The 21,531-nt window shown below is 41.3% G+C and overlaps 1 protein-coding gene across 12 annotated transcripts in view; it reads left to right on the forward strand.

Annotated features, from left to right (window-relative positions):
• NPNT (nephronectin) overlaps positions 1-21,531 on the forward strand; it is a 98,256-nt gene that overhangs the window by 31,461 nt on the left and 45,264 nt on the right. For 7 of the 12 annotated variants that reach the window (XR_003094989.1, XM_025208785.1, XM_025208788.1 and 4 more), the window contains 6 exons: positions 7,923-8,015; positions 11,813-11,905; positions 15,978-16,097; positions 16,932-17,051; positions 18,341-18,475; positions 19,503-19,625. Coding sequence is in view for 11 of the 12 variants with exons in the window: in XM_025208785.1 (XP_025064570.1) it covers positions 7,923-8,015; positions 11,813-11,905; positions 15,978-16,097; positions 16,932-17,051; positions 18,341-18,475; positions 19,503-19,625 (684 nt within the window). In the remaining variant the exon portion in view is untranslated. The remainder of the gene's footprint in view (positions 1-7,922; positions 8,016-11,812; positions 11,906-15,977; positions 16,098-16,931; positions 17,052-18,340; positions 18,476-19,502; positions 19,626-21,531) is intronic. The other 5 variants (XM_025208787.1, XM_014521759.2, XM_025208790.1 and 2 more) reach the window with 2 other exon arrangements.

The following is a 21,531-nucleotide window of genomic DNA, read 5'->3' on the forward strand; positions in this document are numbered from 1 at the left end:
ACCATGGCCAGCAGAAGCAAGGGGCACTGGTGGTCGCTGGCAGGGGCCCGGATGAAGCAGTGGGGCTCAGGTCATTGCTGGCAGGGATAGGGGAAGGACCTGGAGCAGCCCTGGCATGGGGAGGCAGGGTGGGCAAAGAGGGAACTGGCGTGTGCTGCCCCTGCACTGGGCACATGGCTCCTGGGGGAAGGGTCTGGCCAGGGATCAGAGTTTCCAAGATGGTTGCCAAATCCTGGCAGCTGGGTCTGGCTTCAACATGGCTGCCAAGTGCTGACACATGGCAGCATTGGAGAGAATTGGGACTAACTTTAGTTCCAAACTGGAATTCGGGACTAGCTGTAGTCCCAAATCCATGTATGAGTAGACACCTGCCAAAAATCGCTTAATACACATTAGCTTAAAGCACATTAAATTTAGGCACACTTATTTGCAGGTGTAGATGCTTCCCTTCTGTCAGTAAAGTAAAATATAGAGCACTAAAATAGGCTATTTGCACAGTCAATAAATCTGCAACAATGACTATGATAATAAGCCTAAAAGAGAGATAGTTAAAGTTTCTTTCTGAATGTGTGGAAGTATTATATAATTGCTTGGTTTTTTAGATATACTTTATACTTTGTGAGGATATCAGTTTCAGAACTGATATGAAATGATTTTTGGAAAAAAACGTTGGTCGTAACAGCTACAAAGTATCAATATGTATAGGTATGGACAGTCAGCCTGTTGTCTGAATGTTTTATGGAAAAAACATTTTGTAACAAGGTTTAAAAAAATGTTTTTCATTCCATTGGACAAACTTTTGAAGGTTCTCAGCCTTGGAAATCCATTTTCTCCTCAGACACTAACTGCAAAAAACGTTTTTTTCCCCCTTGTTTAAGGGAGGTATGGGTGTTTGTCAGCATTGGAAGGGATGGGACAGGGTAGGACTCTGAGGACAGGGCATAGGTCTGATTAACATCAGTCATAACTATGTTATATTTGAACTGATCTGGGAGAACTGAGAGATTTCTTTGTTTTCATGTATTTTTTAAATTGTCAGGGCACCCTTAGCATTCAGTGAAAAATCTTGTACTTTACTTGCTGTAAATCCATGCAAATAAATAAAATACATGAGCTGAACATATTTTCACATGCAAATAAGCATAGCTGGAACTCTACATATTGCACTACACAGGGTGACATGTATCTAAATTACTTGCACAAAATATACAAGTAAGTCAATATTTCTTTTAGTTATGGGAGATCATTGAAATAACTAGCCATTATTTTCAAAAACAGTTGCTGAAAATTAGACTCATAACTCCATGTTTAGGCTAAGCTCCTACAAGTGATCCTATGCAGGCAGAACTCTGTATACACACAGACTCCTTTGAAGTCAGTGGAGTGCATGTGCATGTGTCAGATTTAACTGAAGGTGGCCTGATCCCTTATAGTTCTGAGCAGTCAAGGAATTGCTGTAAAAATATGTGGAAACACTTTCACTGAGTTCAGTGTGAGCTGACTGCATACAGTATAGTGTATAGTGCTTCTTGAATAGATTTCATAGATTTCATAGACATTTGGGCTGGAAGGGCCCCGGGAGGATCATCGAGTCCAGCCCCCTGCCCCAGGGGCAGGAAGTCAGCAAGGATCATAGGATCCCAGCAAGATAAGCATCCAAATGTGTCTTGAAGGTGTTCAAAGCGGGTGCTTGAACCGCCTCCGGTGGTAGTCTATTCCAAACCTTGGGGTCTCGAATAGTAAAGAAGTTCTTTTTTATGTCCAGCCTGAAATGGTCGCGGTGGAGTTTGTGACCGTTTGATCTTGTCATCACTTGGGGTGCTCTGGTGAACAGACGTTCCCCCAGATCCTGATGAGCACTCCTGATAAACTTATAGGTGGCTACCAGATCACCCCTGAGCCTGCGCTTTTCCAGGCTGAAAAGCCCCATGGCTCTCAGCCTCTTTTCATAAGGTCTGTTCTCCTGACTTCTGATCATGCACATGGCTCTCCTCTGCACCCTTTCAAGCTTCTCCACATCCTTTTTGAATTGTGGAGCCCAAAACTGGATGCAGTACTCCAGCTGTGGCCTCACCAAGGCCAAGTAAAATGACATCCCAGGATTTGCTTGAGAAGCATCTATGGATGCAAGCCAGCGTTTTGCTTGCTTTACTAGCCGCAGCATCACATTGAAGGCTCATGTTCATCTTGTGGTCAACCTTGACTCCCAAGTCCCTTTCACCTGTAGTGCTAACCAGCATAGCACTACCAAGCCTATAAGGATGCTGCAGGTTTTTCCTCCCAAGGTGGAGAACCTTGCATTTTTTGGTGTTGAACACCATCAGGTTCTCGTCCGCCCATTTCCTGAACCTGTCAAGGTCTGCCTGGATCACCCTCCTGTCTTCAGGTGTGGATGCTTTGCCCCAAAGTTTGGTGTCATTGGCGAGTCCGCTTTTGGCTCCCACGTCCCCATCACTGATGAAGATGTTAAATAGTATAGGCCCTAGGACAGAGCCTTGAAGGACCCCACTGGTCACAGCGCACCAAGACAATTGGCTCCCGTTGACCACCACCCTCTGGGTCCTACCGCGGAGTCAATTCCCATGGAGCCAATAGGAAGCACTATACAATGCATGCATAATGTAGCTGAGCTACAGCTGCTTAGAGACTGAATCTGCTTCGAGTCTGAATTTGAAATTTTACTTTTATGAGTTTAATTCTCAATCATAATATTGTATTGAATTTCAGTTGTCATGCATAACAACATGTGGCCTAAAATATATTAAACGTGCCCTAATGAACAGATTTCTTTATGAATAGTGTTAATGCCAAGTACAGGTTCCCAAACGCCTGTTTCACATATGAAGTAACACTTTATTACATCATAGGTTTTGCCATGAGAGCATTGATTGTGGTTTGCTGATTGTTTAAAAGTATGCTTGATTTAATGATAGAACCTGCATTCCATGATAGATATCTGAAATTTACCGTGCAAATAAATACTTCAGAAGTTGTTTTCAGTTAAGTGTAAAAAGACAGGCTATGCCTTTCCTTTCCTATGCTAATATGGTTTCACTGTGACCATGTTACATGCAAAATCAGATTTGCTTGGTTGACCAACACAATTAAAGCAAGCAACCCCATAAATGCAGCATCCTCAGTATTATACGAGAAATACACAAGAAGCAAATGTTTTTTTGGTGATATATTTTATTGGGTCAATTGTATAGTTTTGAGAGATGTTAGACAAACTTTTGGGTACAAAGGACCTTGTTTCTTTGTGCCCAAAAGCTTGTCTAACATCTTTCCCAACTAAATGTTTGAGGCATTTCTGTTTGGTCTGTGCCAGTATATCATAGATCTCCTTATTTCTCTTCCCATTTTTATTTGTTGTTAGTACTTACCTCTTTATGTTGCCTACAAGCTGGCACACTTTTTATTTACCTGTTGTTATAGATTGGGTATGTTTGCTTCCACTTTCACTATTCCCATTATTTTCAGTTGGAAGGAATTGGTCCCTCAGGCCTCCTTGTTTTATCATCCTTTGTTATTAAGGTTTGTAGTATTGTGATTTCACAAACACAATTCCAGTGAACAATTGAATTCTTAGACAACAAAAACCCTTTATTCATGTAAATGCCCTGGGCATTTAAAACAGAAGGAGCCACACTGAGAAAATGTGTAAGACCAGCAGAATTGCTTCTAAGCAGAATGGTTTAGAAGTTTTCCATGACGCTTCAGCTGCTTTTTAATCATAACACACCATCCATCAATTTTCTAAATAATGGAAGACTTCAAACACAGATTGGTTAATTAGAAAGAAAAATATGTGCCTTAATTCCCTCATGACTTTTAAAAAAGAAATTTTTGTATTTAATAACAAATATTTTAAAGACAAAAAACTATGTACTGCAGTCTATAACTGTATTCTTTAGATTCTGCTTGTTAAAGAAGCATCTTTATTTACCAAAAATGTCCCTGAGCCTTTCAAATACAGTAATAAATTAAGAAAACAATCGTACTAATATACTCTTTATGTCAGACTCGGCAGCAAGCCAGCTACCAACCTGTCATGGAAACCCATTAAGACCGACTTGCTGCATCAAAAAAAATTTAAAGTGGGAAAATGTTGATCAAGATCTAATTACTCTTTCAGGACTGAAAAAGAAAGTTCGTTGTCCTTATGTATGTATAGATATAACATATAGGCAACTTAACTATATAAAGTACTTCATCAAAAAGATTTTCCTTTGTAGAGGACAAGGATTGTCTGTAATTTACAGATGTTTGTGAAAGAGGTTTTTTTCTACCCTGAAATTGCTTTAGTAAATGCAGTTGTATAAACTGCCAACTCTGGAAACAAGTAGGAATAATCTTTGGATGGTTTGAGTTTTGTTTGCATTGCTCTTCTACAGCTACAAGTAATGTTTTACATTTTTTTCCGGCTGAATAGTTTGGCCTAGAATGGAAGCTAAGAAGTTAGATTTGTGGCTTTATGATGACTGATTTCTGTTAAATAAGGTCCGTATTGCATTCAGCTTCATGATTCAGCTTCAAAGTGTGGGTCCCTCACTGAATGGGGGAGGCAATCTTGTAACAGGATGCAGAAAAGGCTGAAGTACTCAAAGCCTTTTTTGCCTCTATCTTCACAGGCAAGGTCATCTCCCAGACTACTGCACCGGTCAGCACAGTTTGGGGAGGAGGTAAGCAGCCCCCAGTGGTAAAAGAACAGGCTAAGGGACTATTTAGAAAAGCTGGGTGTGTACAGGTCCATGGAGCAGGATGGGATGCACCCGAGGGTGCTGAGGTAGTTGACTGATGTGATTGCAGAGCCATTGGCTATCATCTTTGAAAATTCATGGTGATCAGGAGAGGTCCCTGATGACTGGAAAAGGGCAAACATAGTGCCCATATTTAAGAAAGGGAAAAAGAAGGATCCAGGGAACTACAGACCAGTCAGCCTCACGTCAATCCCTGGAAAAATCAAGGAAAAGATCTTCAAGGACTCCATATCTAAATACTTGGAGGAGAAAAAGGTGATCAGGAACAGTCAGCATGGATTCACCAAGCGCAAGTCATGCCTAAACAACCTGATTGCCTTCTATGATGAGATGACTGGCTCTGTGGATGCGGGGAGACCAGTGGATGTGGTGTACATTGATTTTAGCAAGGCTTTTGATACAACCCAACATTCATGCAGGCAAGCTAAGGAATTATGGGCTGGATGAATGGAGTGTAAGGTGGATAGAAAACTGGCTGGGGAATCAGGGTCAAAGGGTAGTAATCAATAGTTTGATGTCTAGTTGGCAGCTGGTATCAAGTGGCATGCCCCAGGGGTCAGTCCTGGGGCTGGTTTTGTTCAATGTCTACATCAGTGACCTGGAAGATGGCTTAGAGTACACCTTCAGCAAGTTTGCAGATGACACCAAGCTGGGGGGGAGTAGCAGATATGCTTAAGGGTAGGACTAGGATTCAAAGTGACCTAAACAGATTGGAAGATTGGGCCAAAAATAATCTCATGAGGTTCAACAAGGACAAGTGCAAAGTCCTGCACTTGCAGCAGAACAATCTCATGGACTGACACAGGCTGGGGTCTGAATGACTGGGGAGCAGCTCTGCAGTAAAGGTTTTGGGAGTTACAGTGGACAATAAGCTGAATATGAGCCAGTCGTGTGCCCTGGTTGCCAAGAAGGCTAATGGCATACCGGGCTGCATTGGTAGGTGTGTTGCCAGTAGGTCAAGGCAAGTGATTATTCTTCTCTATTCAGCACTGGTGAGGCCACACATAGAGTACTATGTTCAGTTTTGGGCCCCCCAACTACAGAAAGGATGTAAACAAATTGGATGGAGAGAGTCCAGTAGAGGGTAACAAAAATGGTGAGGGGGCTGGGGCACATGACTTCTGAGAAGACACTGAGGGAACTGGCTTATTTAGTCTAGAGAAGAGAAGACGGAGGGAGGGATTTAATAGCAGCCTTCAACTACCTGAAGGGGGATTCGAAAGAGGATGGAGCTAGACTGTTCTCAGTGGTTGCAGATGACAGAACAAGGAGCAATGGTCTCAAGTTGCAGCAAGGAAAGTTTAGGTTAGATAGTAGGAAGAATTTTCCCAGTAGGAGGGTAGTAAAGCACTGGAACAGGTTACCCAGAGAGGTGGTGGAAGCTCCATCCTTGGAGAATTTTTTAAAGACCTGGCTAGACAAAGTTTTGGCTGGGATGATCTAGTTCAGGATTGTCCTGTTTTGAGCAGGTGGTTGAATTAAATGACCTCCTGAGGTCCCTTCTAACCCACATTTTCTATGATTCTGTGCAAGTTACTGGGCACATCTACATGTTAAGCAAGTTTAGTACTTGCTTAATGAAGTAATAACTAAATATGCCATAATTACAGTTACTGCACAGTAGTTCCAGCTCACAATTTTTTCATGAGCTTATTACGTAGTAGCCTAATAACACTGCACGATGGTGTATTAGCATGGTTTTTGACCAGCACGCTACTGCACAGTAAGCGTCTTGTGTAGACACACCCACTGTCTACACATTGATGTGACAGCTGGCTCTAGTTCATTACTTGACAAATTCTAAATGATACCAGTATTAAACAAAATGAACTGAAAGTACATGGATTCAGTACATCATAAAAATAAAATATTTCAGTTATGCTGTGTACTGGTTTCCTGTCTGCATTGCCTTTGTCTTGCTTACATCGCAAACTCACAAGCTCATCCAGCCAGCAGCTGGCTGCGTTGTGGGTCTTAGGTCCCAGGAAGATATTAATTTAAAGGCAGGATGGGATTTCATGCGCAGTCCCAACAGTCTCTCTTGAACCATTGTATATAAAGAAAACTGAGAAAGCATATGGCAAAAAAACCAGAAAGTTCATATTATCTGCTACAGTATATTATTAGATGTACAGTATTGCTTAAAAATGGTAACTCTCCTTTCTGTCTTTGTCCATGAAATCTCTACACATGTTTTTTATATTCCTTATGGAAAATAAAATTATTCTATCCAGCTTGGGTTTTTTTCAAGGTAAAAATAGTCATGTTTTATATTAATGTGTACTATCAGCTGAAAATGAACTGGGCTGGAACTTCTTGTGACACGCAGCTGCTTTGCACTGGACTGACAGCACAGTCTGATTGCACAACAGGCATCATCAACCCCAAAACATTACCTCAGCTGATCCTTTGGTGATGCTGAAGGGAAATGGAGGGATGGCATTTTTAAATCTGTGACCATTAAAGCCTAGTAGAAATGCAGGGGAAATGGGATTTACAAGCCTGTATCAGTATTAGGGGAGTGTAACAGTGAGCTTTCAATTGGTTTTGCAAGCTGTCAGCTCTCCGTAGTTTGTTGTGATGCACATTCTTTTGGGGACAGAATAGTTTCCTTATATTTTCTGGGCTTGTTATGTCAAACAGGGAAATAACAGAAGCACCCATAATATTTCATCATAAGGAGCAAGGAAATTCAGTTATCTCAATGAGGCAGAGGGGACAAAAGCTTACCGGAAATTGCACTGCTGCTTATCATTTATTAGACTCTAACCTCTGTATTGACACGTGTACTATCTATATAGTTAGAACAGTTCTGAATTATAGTAAACTGAATGACATGCGTCACATGGTACATCAGTAAGACTGTGTCTTTGCTAGTCAGATACTAAAAAAATCAAGAATTTTGTAAAGAGTTTGGCACTATCCTATTACACATGAACATTGTGTTCATTTTAGATCATCCACCTGATGTGCATTTAGTTTGTATTGTTGAAAACATATTTATTTTTTTCACAATGGTGTGAAAATATGAAGTGAGGTATGAGGACTAAGAGTTAGTAGCAATTATTACTATAGTAATGTTAGACCAGTGGCCTTTTCCTTGAAACTGTACCGTAAACCTTGATTAGACCAGGACAGTTATATACATTTTTTTTTGTGCAGCCATATGCCAGCCTAGATGCAAACATGGTGAATGTGTTGGATCAAACAAATGCAAGTGTCACCCAGGATACACTGGAAAAACCTGCAACCAAGGTAAGAAAACAAATTACAATAAAATCTTCTCGTGAGACCACAGAAGTATTTTTATCCTAATAAATTAAATGCTAAGTATGTATTATGCACAAATAACAGCAGCTACAATTTTCTATTGATGCACAAATGATTGACTCTTCAAAAATGAATCTTTATTCCTGAAAGATGGGACCTGTGTACTCTGCACTTCCAGATCAGTGGACTTTATCTACTAAGTTCAGCAGTGGCTACTCTGCTGCTATTTAGAATAAAAAGCATCACTACTATACTGACTCACAGCAGGCGTGTATACATGAGATGCTTTATAACACACTAGACTAATGTGTAGTAAAGCGTCAGTGTCTACCCATGCACAGGACTTAGTGTGCAGTAAATTCGGCTAATGTGCCATTTGCTAGTACCAACAAATACAGGCCGTAGATTAACAGCACATTTGCTACTGTGCAGTAGCATATATGTCGATGCTGACCATGAGCTGCATATCCCCTCATGTTTCTAACCTCCCCCAGTCCAGGCACTGCTTAACCCCATGGATGGGCATTGGGCATCATGGGGGAGGTAAGCAGCTAGATGACATGTATACCTTGTACTACCCACTGGAAAGGAGGGCTCCAAGCTGGGAGAAAACCCTTATCTTCCAAGCAGATCTGAAAGCAGCAGCAGGAGCACACATGTCCCTGCCCGTGTCCTGCTGCAGGGGGAGACTGAAATCAGCCTTCCCTTGAGCCAGGGTGGAAAGGGCTGGGGATTGCGCGCTGTGTACGTAGAGCCCCAGAACTGCAGTGGGGAGAAAAGGAACTGGGTGCAGAGATCCACCAGCCAGCCAGGGACTTCCCTGTGCAGGGCAGTCCCGTGCCCACCTTCCCACCCCCCAGGCCTGGCCATCAATCCTCCTCATTACATGCAATCTTTTTTTCCCACCTAGGCACGCTGATGGCATATTTAACAAAGCCTACAGGAAAGTTCTGGTGCTGCGTCCCCCTCATATTTCCCCTCCTTCCCTGGTCCTGGTGCTGCTTGCCCCCATGCTCAGGAACAGGGCATCGCCCCTAGCCTGTGCTGCTTAGCCAGTCTGTGATCCCAAGCTCCATGAGGCTGAGAGTTGTTCCTCTCTCCAGGACAAACAGCTTGTCCTGCTCCCCAAAGCCCAGGCTTGACCCCTGTGCCCCTGCCAGCCAAGGGCTGGTATTGGGAGGGCCTGGACCTCTTCTCTGTAGGGGGACAGAGCAGGGCAGAGGGACAGGAACAGCCCTGGACTCAACTGCTCCTATTGGGAGCAGATTTGCTCCCAATGTGGACTCACGTGTAGACATGTTCCCAGGTGCAGTTTACTGCACCTTATTTTGATGCACAGTAACTTAAAGCACATTAATTACATGTGTAGACATGTCTAGGGAGTAGTTTAGAAAGTACTCGTAAGTTGAAGAATTTTGTACAGTATTTCCTTTTGATCCTTCCTTACTTTACTTTTAAGATGACTTACATTTCTATAATCTTTTGAATTTTGAAGAAAGCTCTTTAAAAACCCAGTTATTGTGCGTTTTCAGTACAGGTAAAGGCTTGCTTCAGTGAAGTATCTATTACTCAGGAAAGCACTTTGGCATGTTCCTAAAACCAACTGAAGTCAATGGGATTCAGCATTTCCTTAGAATTGAAGACATCCTTACCTGTCTTCCTGAATCAAAGCCAAGAGATACAGAATATGCAATATGAGATGTAGAATATGCAATATGAGATATATGTATGTGTGTATATATGTATGCATGTATGTATGTGTGTATATATGTATATATGAAATATGAGATGCCGAATATGCACTTTGGGGTTGTGGGCTCAGAGTTTAGGCTCCTTGTTTAGGTGTAGATAATAAGCTATCATTTTTAACTGAAATTTTTCTTTTAATATAGTTTTACTGAAACATTTTCCCTTTTATTGTTTTAAACCCAAGACGCCGCAGCACACCCCATCTTATTCCCTTTATATACAATGATTATAGCTATAGCTTTCAATATTTTTTCATAGCTGATTTCCAAAAAAGTAATAATCAGTATAGCACTGCACACTATACACAATTTCAGCTTTGAATTTCAGTTAACTTGTGAAGGATGTGGCATTTTCGTGTGCAGTGATATATCATTAAAAGAGTCATATTCCAACAGTTGTTTTGGGGATCTAGTAAATATTTTTAGCCTTTTTTTCCCTAAAAAAAAAAAAAATGTGAAGGGGTTTCTTGGAAAATCTGACTACTTCAGAGGTATGTTGGTAGTGAGAATTGTATCCTCTCATCTTTGCTAATCCTTCCATGACACCATCTTCTAAATACATTTATTTTCTTTTTAAAATCCTTTTCTGACATATTTCTATTAAGTAAGTGCTGATTTTTGCTGCTTTCCCTTATTTCTGGTCTGATTTCTCCCCTTTAGAGTTGTCATGTTGTCTTTACTGTTATCTCTGGTGTGACAGTCATAAAAGCATGTTATGATTTTGTTACTCCTAGTCTGCCTTGATTGCTTTTAGAGCTTTACCTAGAAAATAGTTTGATTAAGTACCAGTTGCACAGTAGCATAATAGCTTAACAGTATCATATATACACTATGCAGGTGATCTCAGGCTTTGGCATTATGCACTACAATACATTGGGCCTCCTAGAAATCTCAGAAGAGTAAGGGAAGTGGTATAGCTGGCGTGGTAGGTGGCACTCTTAAGTCTTGTGTAGTATTGAACCAGTGCTCCAACAGGACATTGGTGACCTGTTTGTGATTTTCAAAAGTCCCTGTGTGAGTTACTAGAACAGTGGAACATGTGCTCTTGCTTACTTGGGTATTTTTGACCATCCTACATGATGCCCATTGGTTGTAAAACAGAAGCCTTATCCACAGTATTTTTCAAATAGCATGATTGAGATCATTAAATCAGTATCTTAATCAAATGGAAGTTTGTGTGACTCTCTTTGGCTAAATATAGGAACCCCCCTGATGTTTCCTTGTTCTCAATTCCAGTTACTGCAAAAAATCACTATTATGTATTGTTGCTAAAATGTTACTCAGCAGTGGTGACAGGCTTCCTCTGATGGGTGAATGATATGTGCATTTACTCCAGTTATGAAGTGTTTTTAGATAAAGAAAATGGATAAAAGATATTATATAGATACAAGGTGTTGTTAATAGGCGGTACATTTCATATGTTCAGTTCCCTCATATCTCTTGTGAGCCAAGCAGGAAGTTCTCAAGACAAGATGCTCTACTTAACTGACTGATTACATCTAACCATCAGTTTCTTCCCAAGTATTGGACTACAAAATTTAACCCCTGCTGTAGTTCAACAACAGTCATTTCAGTATCTTGTCACGTACTTCCATGAATTAACAGGTTAAATCGAGTCAGTTTGGGTCATTGTTTGAGACTGAATGGCAACTGGAATTAAAAAAAAAAATTAAATTGCATCAGCAGATTGTAAAACAGCAAATGTTCTGCAAAAATTTTTTTAAAAATTTGCAGTCGGCTTTATAATGGTAACTGTGCTCAGAGCCAATATATATGTTCAATGGAGAATATTTTGCAGATTAATATGGAGTCCAAGTAATTCAAGGCTATCAGCTTTGTACTAAACACTGGTTATCTGAATTCTATTTTCCCAGACCCAACCTGCAAATATAATTTCTTTGCTTTTTAAATATATTTTGTCGAGTCTGAGCTAATGGCCATTGACATTATAAAGTAAAGGCAGATGACATTGACATTATGAAGTTACAGAGTTTTGGTCTTTTGACTTTTGTTGTGCTTTCTCCCTCTGTGAAGCCGAGCGCCTGTATACAACCTCACCTGACCGGCACAGTGAACCACTTTTTTCCTACCCCCTGGATCATCGTGCAACCAATTTACCTTCAAGGGGTGAGAGAGTCCTTCAGAGTCCTTTAGATAAGGTGGTATGCTCCTTCCACCTGCACGGCTTTAAACAATAATAAAACACTTTGCAATTGTACTGAAGGATGATGAATTCATGGCTGTCAATGGCTGCAGGCCTCCAGTATCGTTGGCATGCAAAGCAAATGTGCAGTTACTCTTTCTTGATGCTGTGTGCCTGTACTCTGAAAAGGCTCGACACTCAGCAATCCTTTTAACTGACGACCGTGTCTTTTCTGCTTTATTCTTTCAAGATTTGCACTGCTTTTTCTAAATTCCTTTCCAAGGCAATAGCCATGGAAATTCATTATCACATTCAGATGAAAACAATAGTGTGACTAAAACAAAACTGAAAGCAAAAGAGAATGAGCATTATTAATTTCTGAGGTTAACTGTTGTTGTATTGTCTGTTTGTTAGTCAAGCAGTGATTGAACTGACCTCCTCAAAAGTAATATAAATCTGCACTCAAGGTGAAACTCAGCATAGTGGTCAGATGACATGTACCTAAAATGAAAACTGATCTACTGTTTGGAGTACAGGGGTCATGAAGGCTTGAATATTTTACTTGGCTTCTGCTCAAGGGCTTTCTGTTTTACCTCAATCTTAGTAAATTCAGTAGTGCATATTTGACCTCTAACTTTTCTTCCTGATCCAAGTTGAAAACTAAAAAGAAAAGTTTGAATGTGCTTCAAAAGAATGCTAGGTCTTTGCTGCTAGGGCTAATTAAAACAACCTATAGAGTATACTGCAGAATCTCAGGGAAGGAAATGTTCCATTATTATGGGCATACAGAAAATCAATTATTATCCAAGATGATATCTCAAAGCAGCACCTATATGCTAGTTAAATGAGACAGCTAGATTTACCAGCATACTGCCAGTTGTCCTTTCCCTGCATTCACATTTTTTCATCTCTTCTTTCGAATGAAATATTTGTGCTCTGCAGCCTGCGCTTACGTTCTGGACCAGCTTTCCCAAGCTCCTAAAGCACTCACCCTGCTTTTACATGTAGCAATTTTCAGCTCAGACTGCTTTATTTTGTATTGTCTATAATTAATTGCAGGCAACATTTGAATTTAAGTGGCATAATGGTAAAATTGCCAAGTTTGGAATAATGAATGACTGTCACAGTCAGCAGCAGCATGGAACTTTCTGAACTCTTACCTTAATATTGCTGCACCTCGGAGTTTAAATTCCACCTTGAATTCTTAAAAGGAAGTATGGACATCGTTATACATGCTCTGGGGTGGGTGGGGGGGCACTTAGAGCAACTCTCAGGAGCGCTGTGGCCCGCAGCGTCTCATGTGGTCAGCCTTCCATACTTCAGAATTGTGGCGGGGGCGCTTTAACATGACTCATTTGACAAGCTTTATTTAAAGTGCCCCTGCTCCCATTTTGAAGCACAGGTACACTGAATACACGAGATGCTGAGGCTACTGGAGTGTGCTAATTAGCACCCTCAATCGAGTCTGCTCCGAAGCATGCTAATTAGCACGTTAGATCTAGTACTGTCTGGGTTTATAACCTGTAATTGCCAGTCTTTTAGAGGAAAATTCTTTTATTTTCTTTTTCCCTTTTGATGTACAAACTTTTACTGTGAGTGAGAGATTATTATATGTATGTTGTTTGAAATACCAAATTGATATCTATATCTTTGGGTAAGTAACTTGACCTTTTTTAAATCCACCATTTGCTTGTAGTCCACTCAGCGTGGGCCAACTATAGCTGACCCATTAACTACTAATATTAGCTTGAACCTGTTCATGAATAACAGGGCCTTACTTAAAGAACAAAAATATACATATCTGAGGAAGACAGAGAGTATTAATAGTGCGAATGTTTCAGAGCTGCTGACAGGTCTCATAAACAGGGATGAAATGTGCATACACATTGGCTGATCTATTTCTTCTCTCACCCATTTGCAACATATCCATAATCTTCTGAGGGGACCTACTATTACAGACAATATGTGTGTACAGCTAGATAAAAAGAGCTGTCAGTGTGTTAAGGATAGGCTTTATGAAGAACTAGTGGGACCTACCAGTGATCGCCTAGTGTGTGTCCCTTCAGAGACTAAATATTGCATACTGCGGTGTACAGGGTATATGTCTCTGAACATTGATAAAGGAAAAGATCCTGTAGTGGTGGTGGCAGACAGAATTAGAAAAGCCATGTTTTGAGGAAAATAAAATGGAAGGGCAAAATTGCCAGGAGGCTCACAGAATAACGTATTTGACAGACTTCCTATTTTGGAATTGGGCTTGCAGTGAAGTCATCATAGTAATAATGAACGGCAGTAGCAGATGATTTTGTTGCAACGTTCTGTGGGCTCAAAACCAAACTCTCTCTAAAAGCTAAGCTCAAAATCAGAGAATTTAATGGAGCTATATTAAGGGCTTTACTCCGACTGTCTCTTGGCATTGGATCATTAACATGTCAGCCATGTTACCCCTGGCGGGGTGGTTGTGGGCGGGGTGGGCAGTCTGTCACAGAATACTTTTCAAGATCTGAATCTAGAAGCATTTAAAACTGATGTTCTGTCTGTTTTCATTCACACGCAGAAATAGAGCTAAGAGACGTTAATAGAAATAAGCAAGATGGGGTTAGCTGAAACTCAGTAAACAGCAAAAATGCACATGGAATGGGATCTTGCAATGCTTCCCAACCTCTTCATTATATGATATGGTTATTCTTAGAAAGTATTACAAATAGCAGACCACACCCCTGACGCCCAGAACCATGGATTTCAATTCTGCCCTAAAAATATTTGATACAAAATAGCATGGTATTCAAAGCTGAATAAGGAGACTTAAGTCACATATACATTTTGTTTAAATTATCTTACAAGTGTACATTAATACTTTCCTTCCTTGCCCTACCCCAGTATCTAGTGTAGAAGGAAGTCTTTTCTATTAATGATTATGTAATGTGATTGGTTCTGTATAAATCATGAAGCAGAAATTATCTCTGTCCCAAGGAGCTTATGGTAGAACTACACATATGAATCAAACTGTACTGAAAGATCCAGAAGAAGGGTGTCACATGGAGCATTTTTAGTGCAGTGTCTTAGTAGGTGCCAGTCATAAGCCTGGGGATTCTTCTTGCTTTGAAATTTTAGGATTTGAAATAAAAGCCTTTTTTCCCCTGGCATGAGGAAGCAGGCGGCATAAGAATTCCTCTCTTCACTCCTATCGGAGGGCAGGTAGCTGAATTCTTGGTTCTTTACAAGCCTTGGGCAAGAGTAAAGAGTGGCAGGATTTTTACTTCCTTTGCCAGAGAAAGGACAAGTGTCCTTTACTGCAGTGATGATGGTAATGAGGATACTTTGGCTGTGAGCAGACACTACATTTGTCCCTGGGTGAACCATTTTATCTCGGGTCAAAATGCAATGGCTCAGATGTTCAAGTCTATTGTCCTGGGATAAATCCTAAAAAGGCTTATGGGTTAACAAGTAGTAACAGTTTGTCCTGTGACATTGTAAGGTGCACCTGAACAGTTGTCCTGGGATTGCATCATTGAATCAATGACAGAAAAGTGGCAATGCATTCAGCCACTCACTAAGCCCTGATTAGAAAGGCAGTGCGTGTACACATGAATCCCAGGACTTTTCTTGGGACAAACACAGGCACAACTTGTCCAGGGACAAATATCACATCTGTTCCTAGCCTCTGACCCAATCAAGGTGGAAATGAGGGGAAGGAATATTGCTCAGAAATCATAGAAAATATAATTGGTACAATATGTACTAGTGTTAATTAATTCTGCTTGTTCAATTTATGAATGTGGTATCTATGATGTGAACAAAAAGAAACAATCCTGTTGGTTAGTAAACTGAATGGCTCTAGTGTCATGGAGTAGTGAGGTTACTGAAAAACACCTACATTGTAGCCAGTTCTGGTCACTACAAAACTGGGCTAGATATAAACAATGTATTATCCCATTTTTCCTTCTTTCTCCAAACGTTGAGAGTCCTATAACAGCTTCAAATGCTCAGTTTTTCCATAAACTGTTGATTTGCTTTTTCTCTCCTCCCCCTCTCCCTGCTGTCTTTCCACTTCAGATCTTAATGAGTGTGGACTAAAGCCTCGGCCATGCAAACACCGATGCATGAACACCTACGGCAGCTACAAGTGCTATTGTCTGAATGGATACATGCTCATGCCGGATGGAACGTGTTCTAGTATGTCAAGGCTCCTTAGCTTCCCTTTTTTTGTTTCAAACTCCAGTTACTGTTTTCTATAATCCCTGGAGACTCTTGGTAAACCTATACCAGAAAAAGATGAGTCCCAAGGCAGAAAAATATCCTTCTGAAAATTGTGCATTGTGCTAAATGGGCCTCCTCATTCCAGGAAATGAGACTGAACAGAACATGAACAAATTATTTTTATTCTGTTAGTTTTATCATTGTTTCCTAAACCATTCTTCAACGCTGCAAATCACTATTAATCTTCCTTCAGGGACAGGTGCCTGCAGTATTCTCAGCAGGACACCTGCAGTTCTGCTGTATTATGCTCACATAAAGCCTTAAAATCATTAAAGCTACATATGCTGGTTGACTGCCTGGTATAAAACTGTACTGAGATCTTCCTGGAGATTAGGTTCTTCCTCACTCCCATAAAAGTGGATATTTTGGGTATCTGGTGAGAGAGAGAAATGACCTTTAATTAAAGATAGTACTGAAAGGAGGAGTTACCGTTTCTAAATGAATCCATCCACAAGGGTTTGTAGCACACATTTGGTTTTATTTTCCTCATGGGGTTTTTGTTCAATAACACAGACCACTAAAAACTGTATTCTTTTGACTTGGTGTTTCTTATAAATGCAGTCTGTGAAAGCAAGGCAAAGATTTACAGAGCACATTTTTGCTTTTATTGGCCTGATCCAACTCCCTTTAAAATCAGCAGGAGACTTTCCACTGACTTTTATGTAGCTGGACCAGACTTTATTTCACCTGAGACTCCAGTGATTTGCCTATACTATATATTTAGTGCAATGTGTGACCGTTTTTCCCTAGATGCCCTTTCTTGTTCTATGGCTAACTGTCAGTATGGCTGTGATGTAGTGAAAGGAGAGGTCCGCTGCCGGTGTCCTTCGCCAGGGTTGCAGCTAGGGCCTGATGGCAGGACCTGTGTAGGTAAGTTATGCTTCCATCTTAAAGCTGAATCTATCTGAAAAAAATCATTGCATAGATATGAATTGCATGATAGGTGTAGTGTAACAATCTATCAACATGAGTTTCAGATAGCCACATTACCCAGGTGTTCTCAAACAAACACCTTTCTATTGTGCCATCATGTGTTCTGTACATATTAGATGTTACACAAGCAATATTTTAGGCAGGCTTTAAAGCATTTTAAAAATATATTGCAACTATTTTTTTTGTATCACATTGTCTGTGAATCTGGTGCTGTAGTTACAACTGTGCAGGGATTGGAGAGAGCAATAAAGCCTCTACGAATAACCTGGAATAGTTTTTCCACACATAAAAGTGTTATGGATTTAAGGACCAAGATTTGAGCTTTTGCACGTCTTGAGCAAGTGCTGTGCATTCTGTAGGGAATCTGGGAATGCCCCTTTGCAGTTGCATAAGCCTCCTACCTGCAGGCCAGCCGCATCCCAAGATATCTGAGATGAGGAGCTTCTCTGTAGATGTGATTGTATCCATGCTTCTCTTTCAGTTTGTTTGTTGTACTTGTGTAGTCAACTCCAAGAGGACTGTGTTTTATATAACTTCTGTGAGTTAATATTTTGAAATAATTTACTCTAACCTAACAATTTATAGAATCATAGGATTGCTCATCTAGTCTAATCCCCTGCTCAGGGGTACAAGCATCCCTCTCTAAACCATCGCAGACAAATGTTATAGTTTATTGGATTTTTTTATGCAATCCACTGATTAAAAGCACCTGGTAGTTGAGAAAATAACTACTTCTTTGGGTCTCTGGCATCTTCATTAAGGAAGCACCCCTCTGTTTTTGCTTTGCACTCCTTGAGCATGGGGTTGGACTAGGTGTTGGAGGAGCCATTATTCTATCCAGGCAAATTGCAATGAACAACCTTCAAAATTAGCCAGCATTCAGGAGACTACTGCAGCCCGTCACCTGTTTAGAAATCAGTCAATTAACATCAGTCAGTTTATGCTAAGTGAGACTATGGTAGATCATATCTAACCTTACTTTCCACCAGTATTTTAGCGAATGGATTCTTTAGTCTCTCTTGGTGACAGAAGATGTGTGAAATAAAGTGTGAGCTCTTTAACATCATAGTGCCCATGAGGCTGCTAGCCCTGAGTCAAAAAGAAGTCTTCCAAAGACACTGGACCATTCAGATGGCTCTGTTTAATTTTGAGACTTGAAACCCATTTGAGATAGATAGTACCTTATCTATGTAATAAAAAATAACACCATTTTTTTCTATTTGCAGATGTTGATGAGTGTGCTACTGGGAGAGTTATCTGTCCCAGATTTAGGAAATGTGTTAACACTTTTGGGAGCTACATTTGCAAGTGCCATAAAGGCTTCGATTTAATGTACATTGGAGGCAAATATCAATGCCATGGTAATAAATTCCATGTATTTCATTTTTGCACATATTTAATGTATATGTACATTATTTAATTGTATCCAGGATTAACAGAGGTTTATCCATCTTCATACAAGCTGAGAGGCTGAAACTGTTTTAAAGTACTCTGTATTTTTGTGTGTGTAGTGAACTGTGAAATAGAATTACATTGAACATGGAAAAAGAAGTAATATCCTTTGATGTTTTCAATGGGAATACTGTGCAGACAGTATCTGCAGGTTTTGGTACCTTGTTTGTAGCACTAAAAGTATGAAAAACAATACAAGATATTGTAAGCAGTTTCCACACTGGTGTAATACACAAAAGAAGTTAAACCACAGAAGAAGAGCATGCTAAATGTGGATTGGGGTCTTGTATATTACAAACCTTATATTACAAACCTAATATTTCCCCTCCTCGAGAGGTCAGTGTAAAAAGTGATTATAGAAAACTGAAATGTTTACTTGCTGTATACTGGAGGTCAGTCTAGATGATCACTCAGGCTGCTTGCAGACATGGGGGAAAAAAACCAAACTGGTGCTTTACTTCATCCTCGACAGGCTCCTGCACTGAGCCCAGTACATGCTCAGGAGAGGCAGCACATTACTTGCACCCAGCTTTCCCAACATCTATATAGACTGGGCACTTTAGTGGAGCTTTTTGGGTTCTTTTATCTAATAGCTGATTGAATCAGCTTTAGATAAAAATGCCAAAAAGTCCCACTGAAGTGCCTGATCAATACAGATGCTGTGGAGCCAGGCTGAACTAACACGCTGCTGCTTCTATTAAAGTGTGTTCTCCCCTACCTCCCCCCACGTTTGTCAGTGGTCTAAAGGGCTTTCTCAGCTTACTATCTATGAAACACAGTTAATTTAATAGTGATTCTTTTTTTCAGTTATGGCATAATTTTATTGTACTTTTACAATTCAGAACATTGTTTTAAAGGGTCACATCTGTTTATTTTGAAGAAAAAGGCAAGTTCTTTCTCCTACATAAATAGCTTTTATACAATTTTATTTTACAGATATAGATGAATGCTCAATTGGCCAATATCAGTGTGGTGGTTTTTCCCGTTGTTACAATACACAGGGATCCTACAAGTGTAAATGTAAAGAAGGCTACAGAGGTGATGGAACAAACTGCATACGTATGTATTGCTTCACATTTTTTTGGCCTTAATACTTAAGTCAAATGCCAAACAGACTATTTATTGGGAAAGATGAGAAACATTGTAATGAATCCTGTGCAGTAATTTCAAATGTAGCACTATCAGGCTCAGTTTCACTTAAGTATGTATGAAAGATAATAGAGGACCAGATACTGTATTCAGAATGTTATGAGTCTTAACATGCCTTGATAAAAATATCATTCCATGAGACTTTTTCATTAGTAAGATAAAATCCAGTGAGCCCCATTTACAGCTTCATTCTGTAGGTGATGCTAGTTGTTCCCATTATGAGGTGAAAGTGCATTAAGTAATTTAGAGCCTGGTCATGACACATACCTCTCATGGTTTCCTTCTGTTGTAAGCACTGTGTGCATTCTTATAACACAGCTTGCCCTCTCCTCCACACAGTTGTGAGAGAGCACTCAGAGAGCGAGTTTCTCTAAGAGTTCCCTAGTTTCCTTTCCCTAGAAACTGGGTGTGTCTACAGGTGCAAATGCTGTGGGGGGTGGGTTTAGGCTAGAGTAAATTACTCTAGTGAAAACCCACCCTGGGCAGGCATCTATACATGCAGGGATGGGGGAGCAGATTTGCTGCTCCTAGCAGCAGTCTGCTCCTGCCCCATCTGGTCCTGCACCAACCCCCTGCAGCATCCAGATGGAGCTCTAGGCTCCCCCTGGGTGCTAGTCCAGGGGCTGGCAGGGGGCATGGGGCCAGGAGACAGCTGTCTCCTGACAGGGGCTGGGAGATTGCTCCCTGCCCCCCAGAGCTGCCTGCTGCTGGGATGGGCTCCACCACTGGAGCCCAGGCAGGGACAATAGACACTTGCCCTGGCAGCAGGGAGCTCCCAGTCCTGGCTCCCCAGGTGGGGACAAGGAGCTTGGAAAGAACTGCAGGAGAGGGGCAGGTCCCTGTCCCGCTCTGCCAGTGGTGCAGCTAACAATGAGCCCCAGCTGGGCAGGGATTCGGGGCTCTATTTTATTGTGCTCTTTAACTCGCTGCTAGCTGCCCCACTGGTGAATTGGGGCAGGGGCTGGGACCTGCCCGCCCTGCAGCTCTTTCCAAGCCCCATGTCTTGATTGCCCAATCAGGGCATAGGGAAGGGACCTGCAGCCTGGAGCAGGCTGGGAACTTTCTGGAACAGGACAGTTCCCAGCCACCTCCAGGCTACATGTGCAAACTTCCCCACGCTGCCCAGGGCTGGCTGGGAACTGTCCTGGTCAGGGGCAGGTGCCAGTGAGCTCCAGGCTGGATGGGGAACTCTCTGTACAAGGAGCTCCCAGGCCCTGCTCTACGATTGCAGAGGTGGGAACAATCATCTCTCAGCTCCCACTCTGTGACTGTGGAGCTGGGACTGGAAGCTTCCTGCTGCTGGGGCAGGGGGACACTTTCCCTGCCTGGGCTCCGGTGACGAAGCCCATCGTAGCAGCAAGCAGCTACCAGGGGCAGGGAGCAATCTCCTGCCCCCTGCTCCCAGGTGGCCATCTACATGTGCCATACTGCACAGTAATTACTCGTGAGTAAATTTGCTACTTGTATTTACAGGTAGCAAATTTACTTGTGATTAGAGCAGATTAGTGCACAGTAAGCATCTGCACATGTAGACACTGACACTTCCTGTGCAATAATTTCAAGTAAAGTGTCTCATGTAGATGTGCCATTGTGTCTTTTCCATTGTTCTTTTGGGAAGCAACTATCCCTATCACTATGGTGTATTCCACCAGGTCTGCTCACAAGTCTGGTAATCTCCAGGGATCTACATAGATTTGAGAGGGATCTCTGTGATGTGAAGGCTGCTCTCATCATATGAGACCAGTGCCTTCATGGGGGTCCTTGGTGGTCCCATGTAGCTTCCAATAGTGAGTCTCCAGTGGACTGTCAAGTACTC

Source organism: Alligator sinensis, unplaced genomic scaffold, assembly GCF_000455745.1.
Source record: "Alligator sinensis unplaced genomic scaffold, ASM45574v1 scaffold1092_1, whole genome shotgun sequence".
In the NCBI taxonomy this organism is placed as follows: Eukaryota; Metazoa; Chordata; order Crocodylia; family Alligatoridae; genus Alligator; species Alligator sinensis.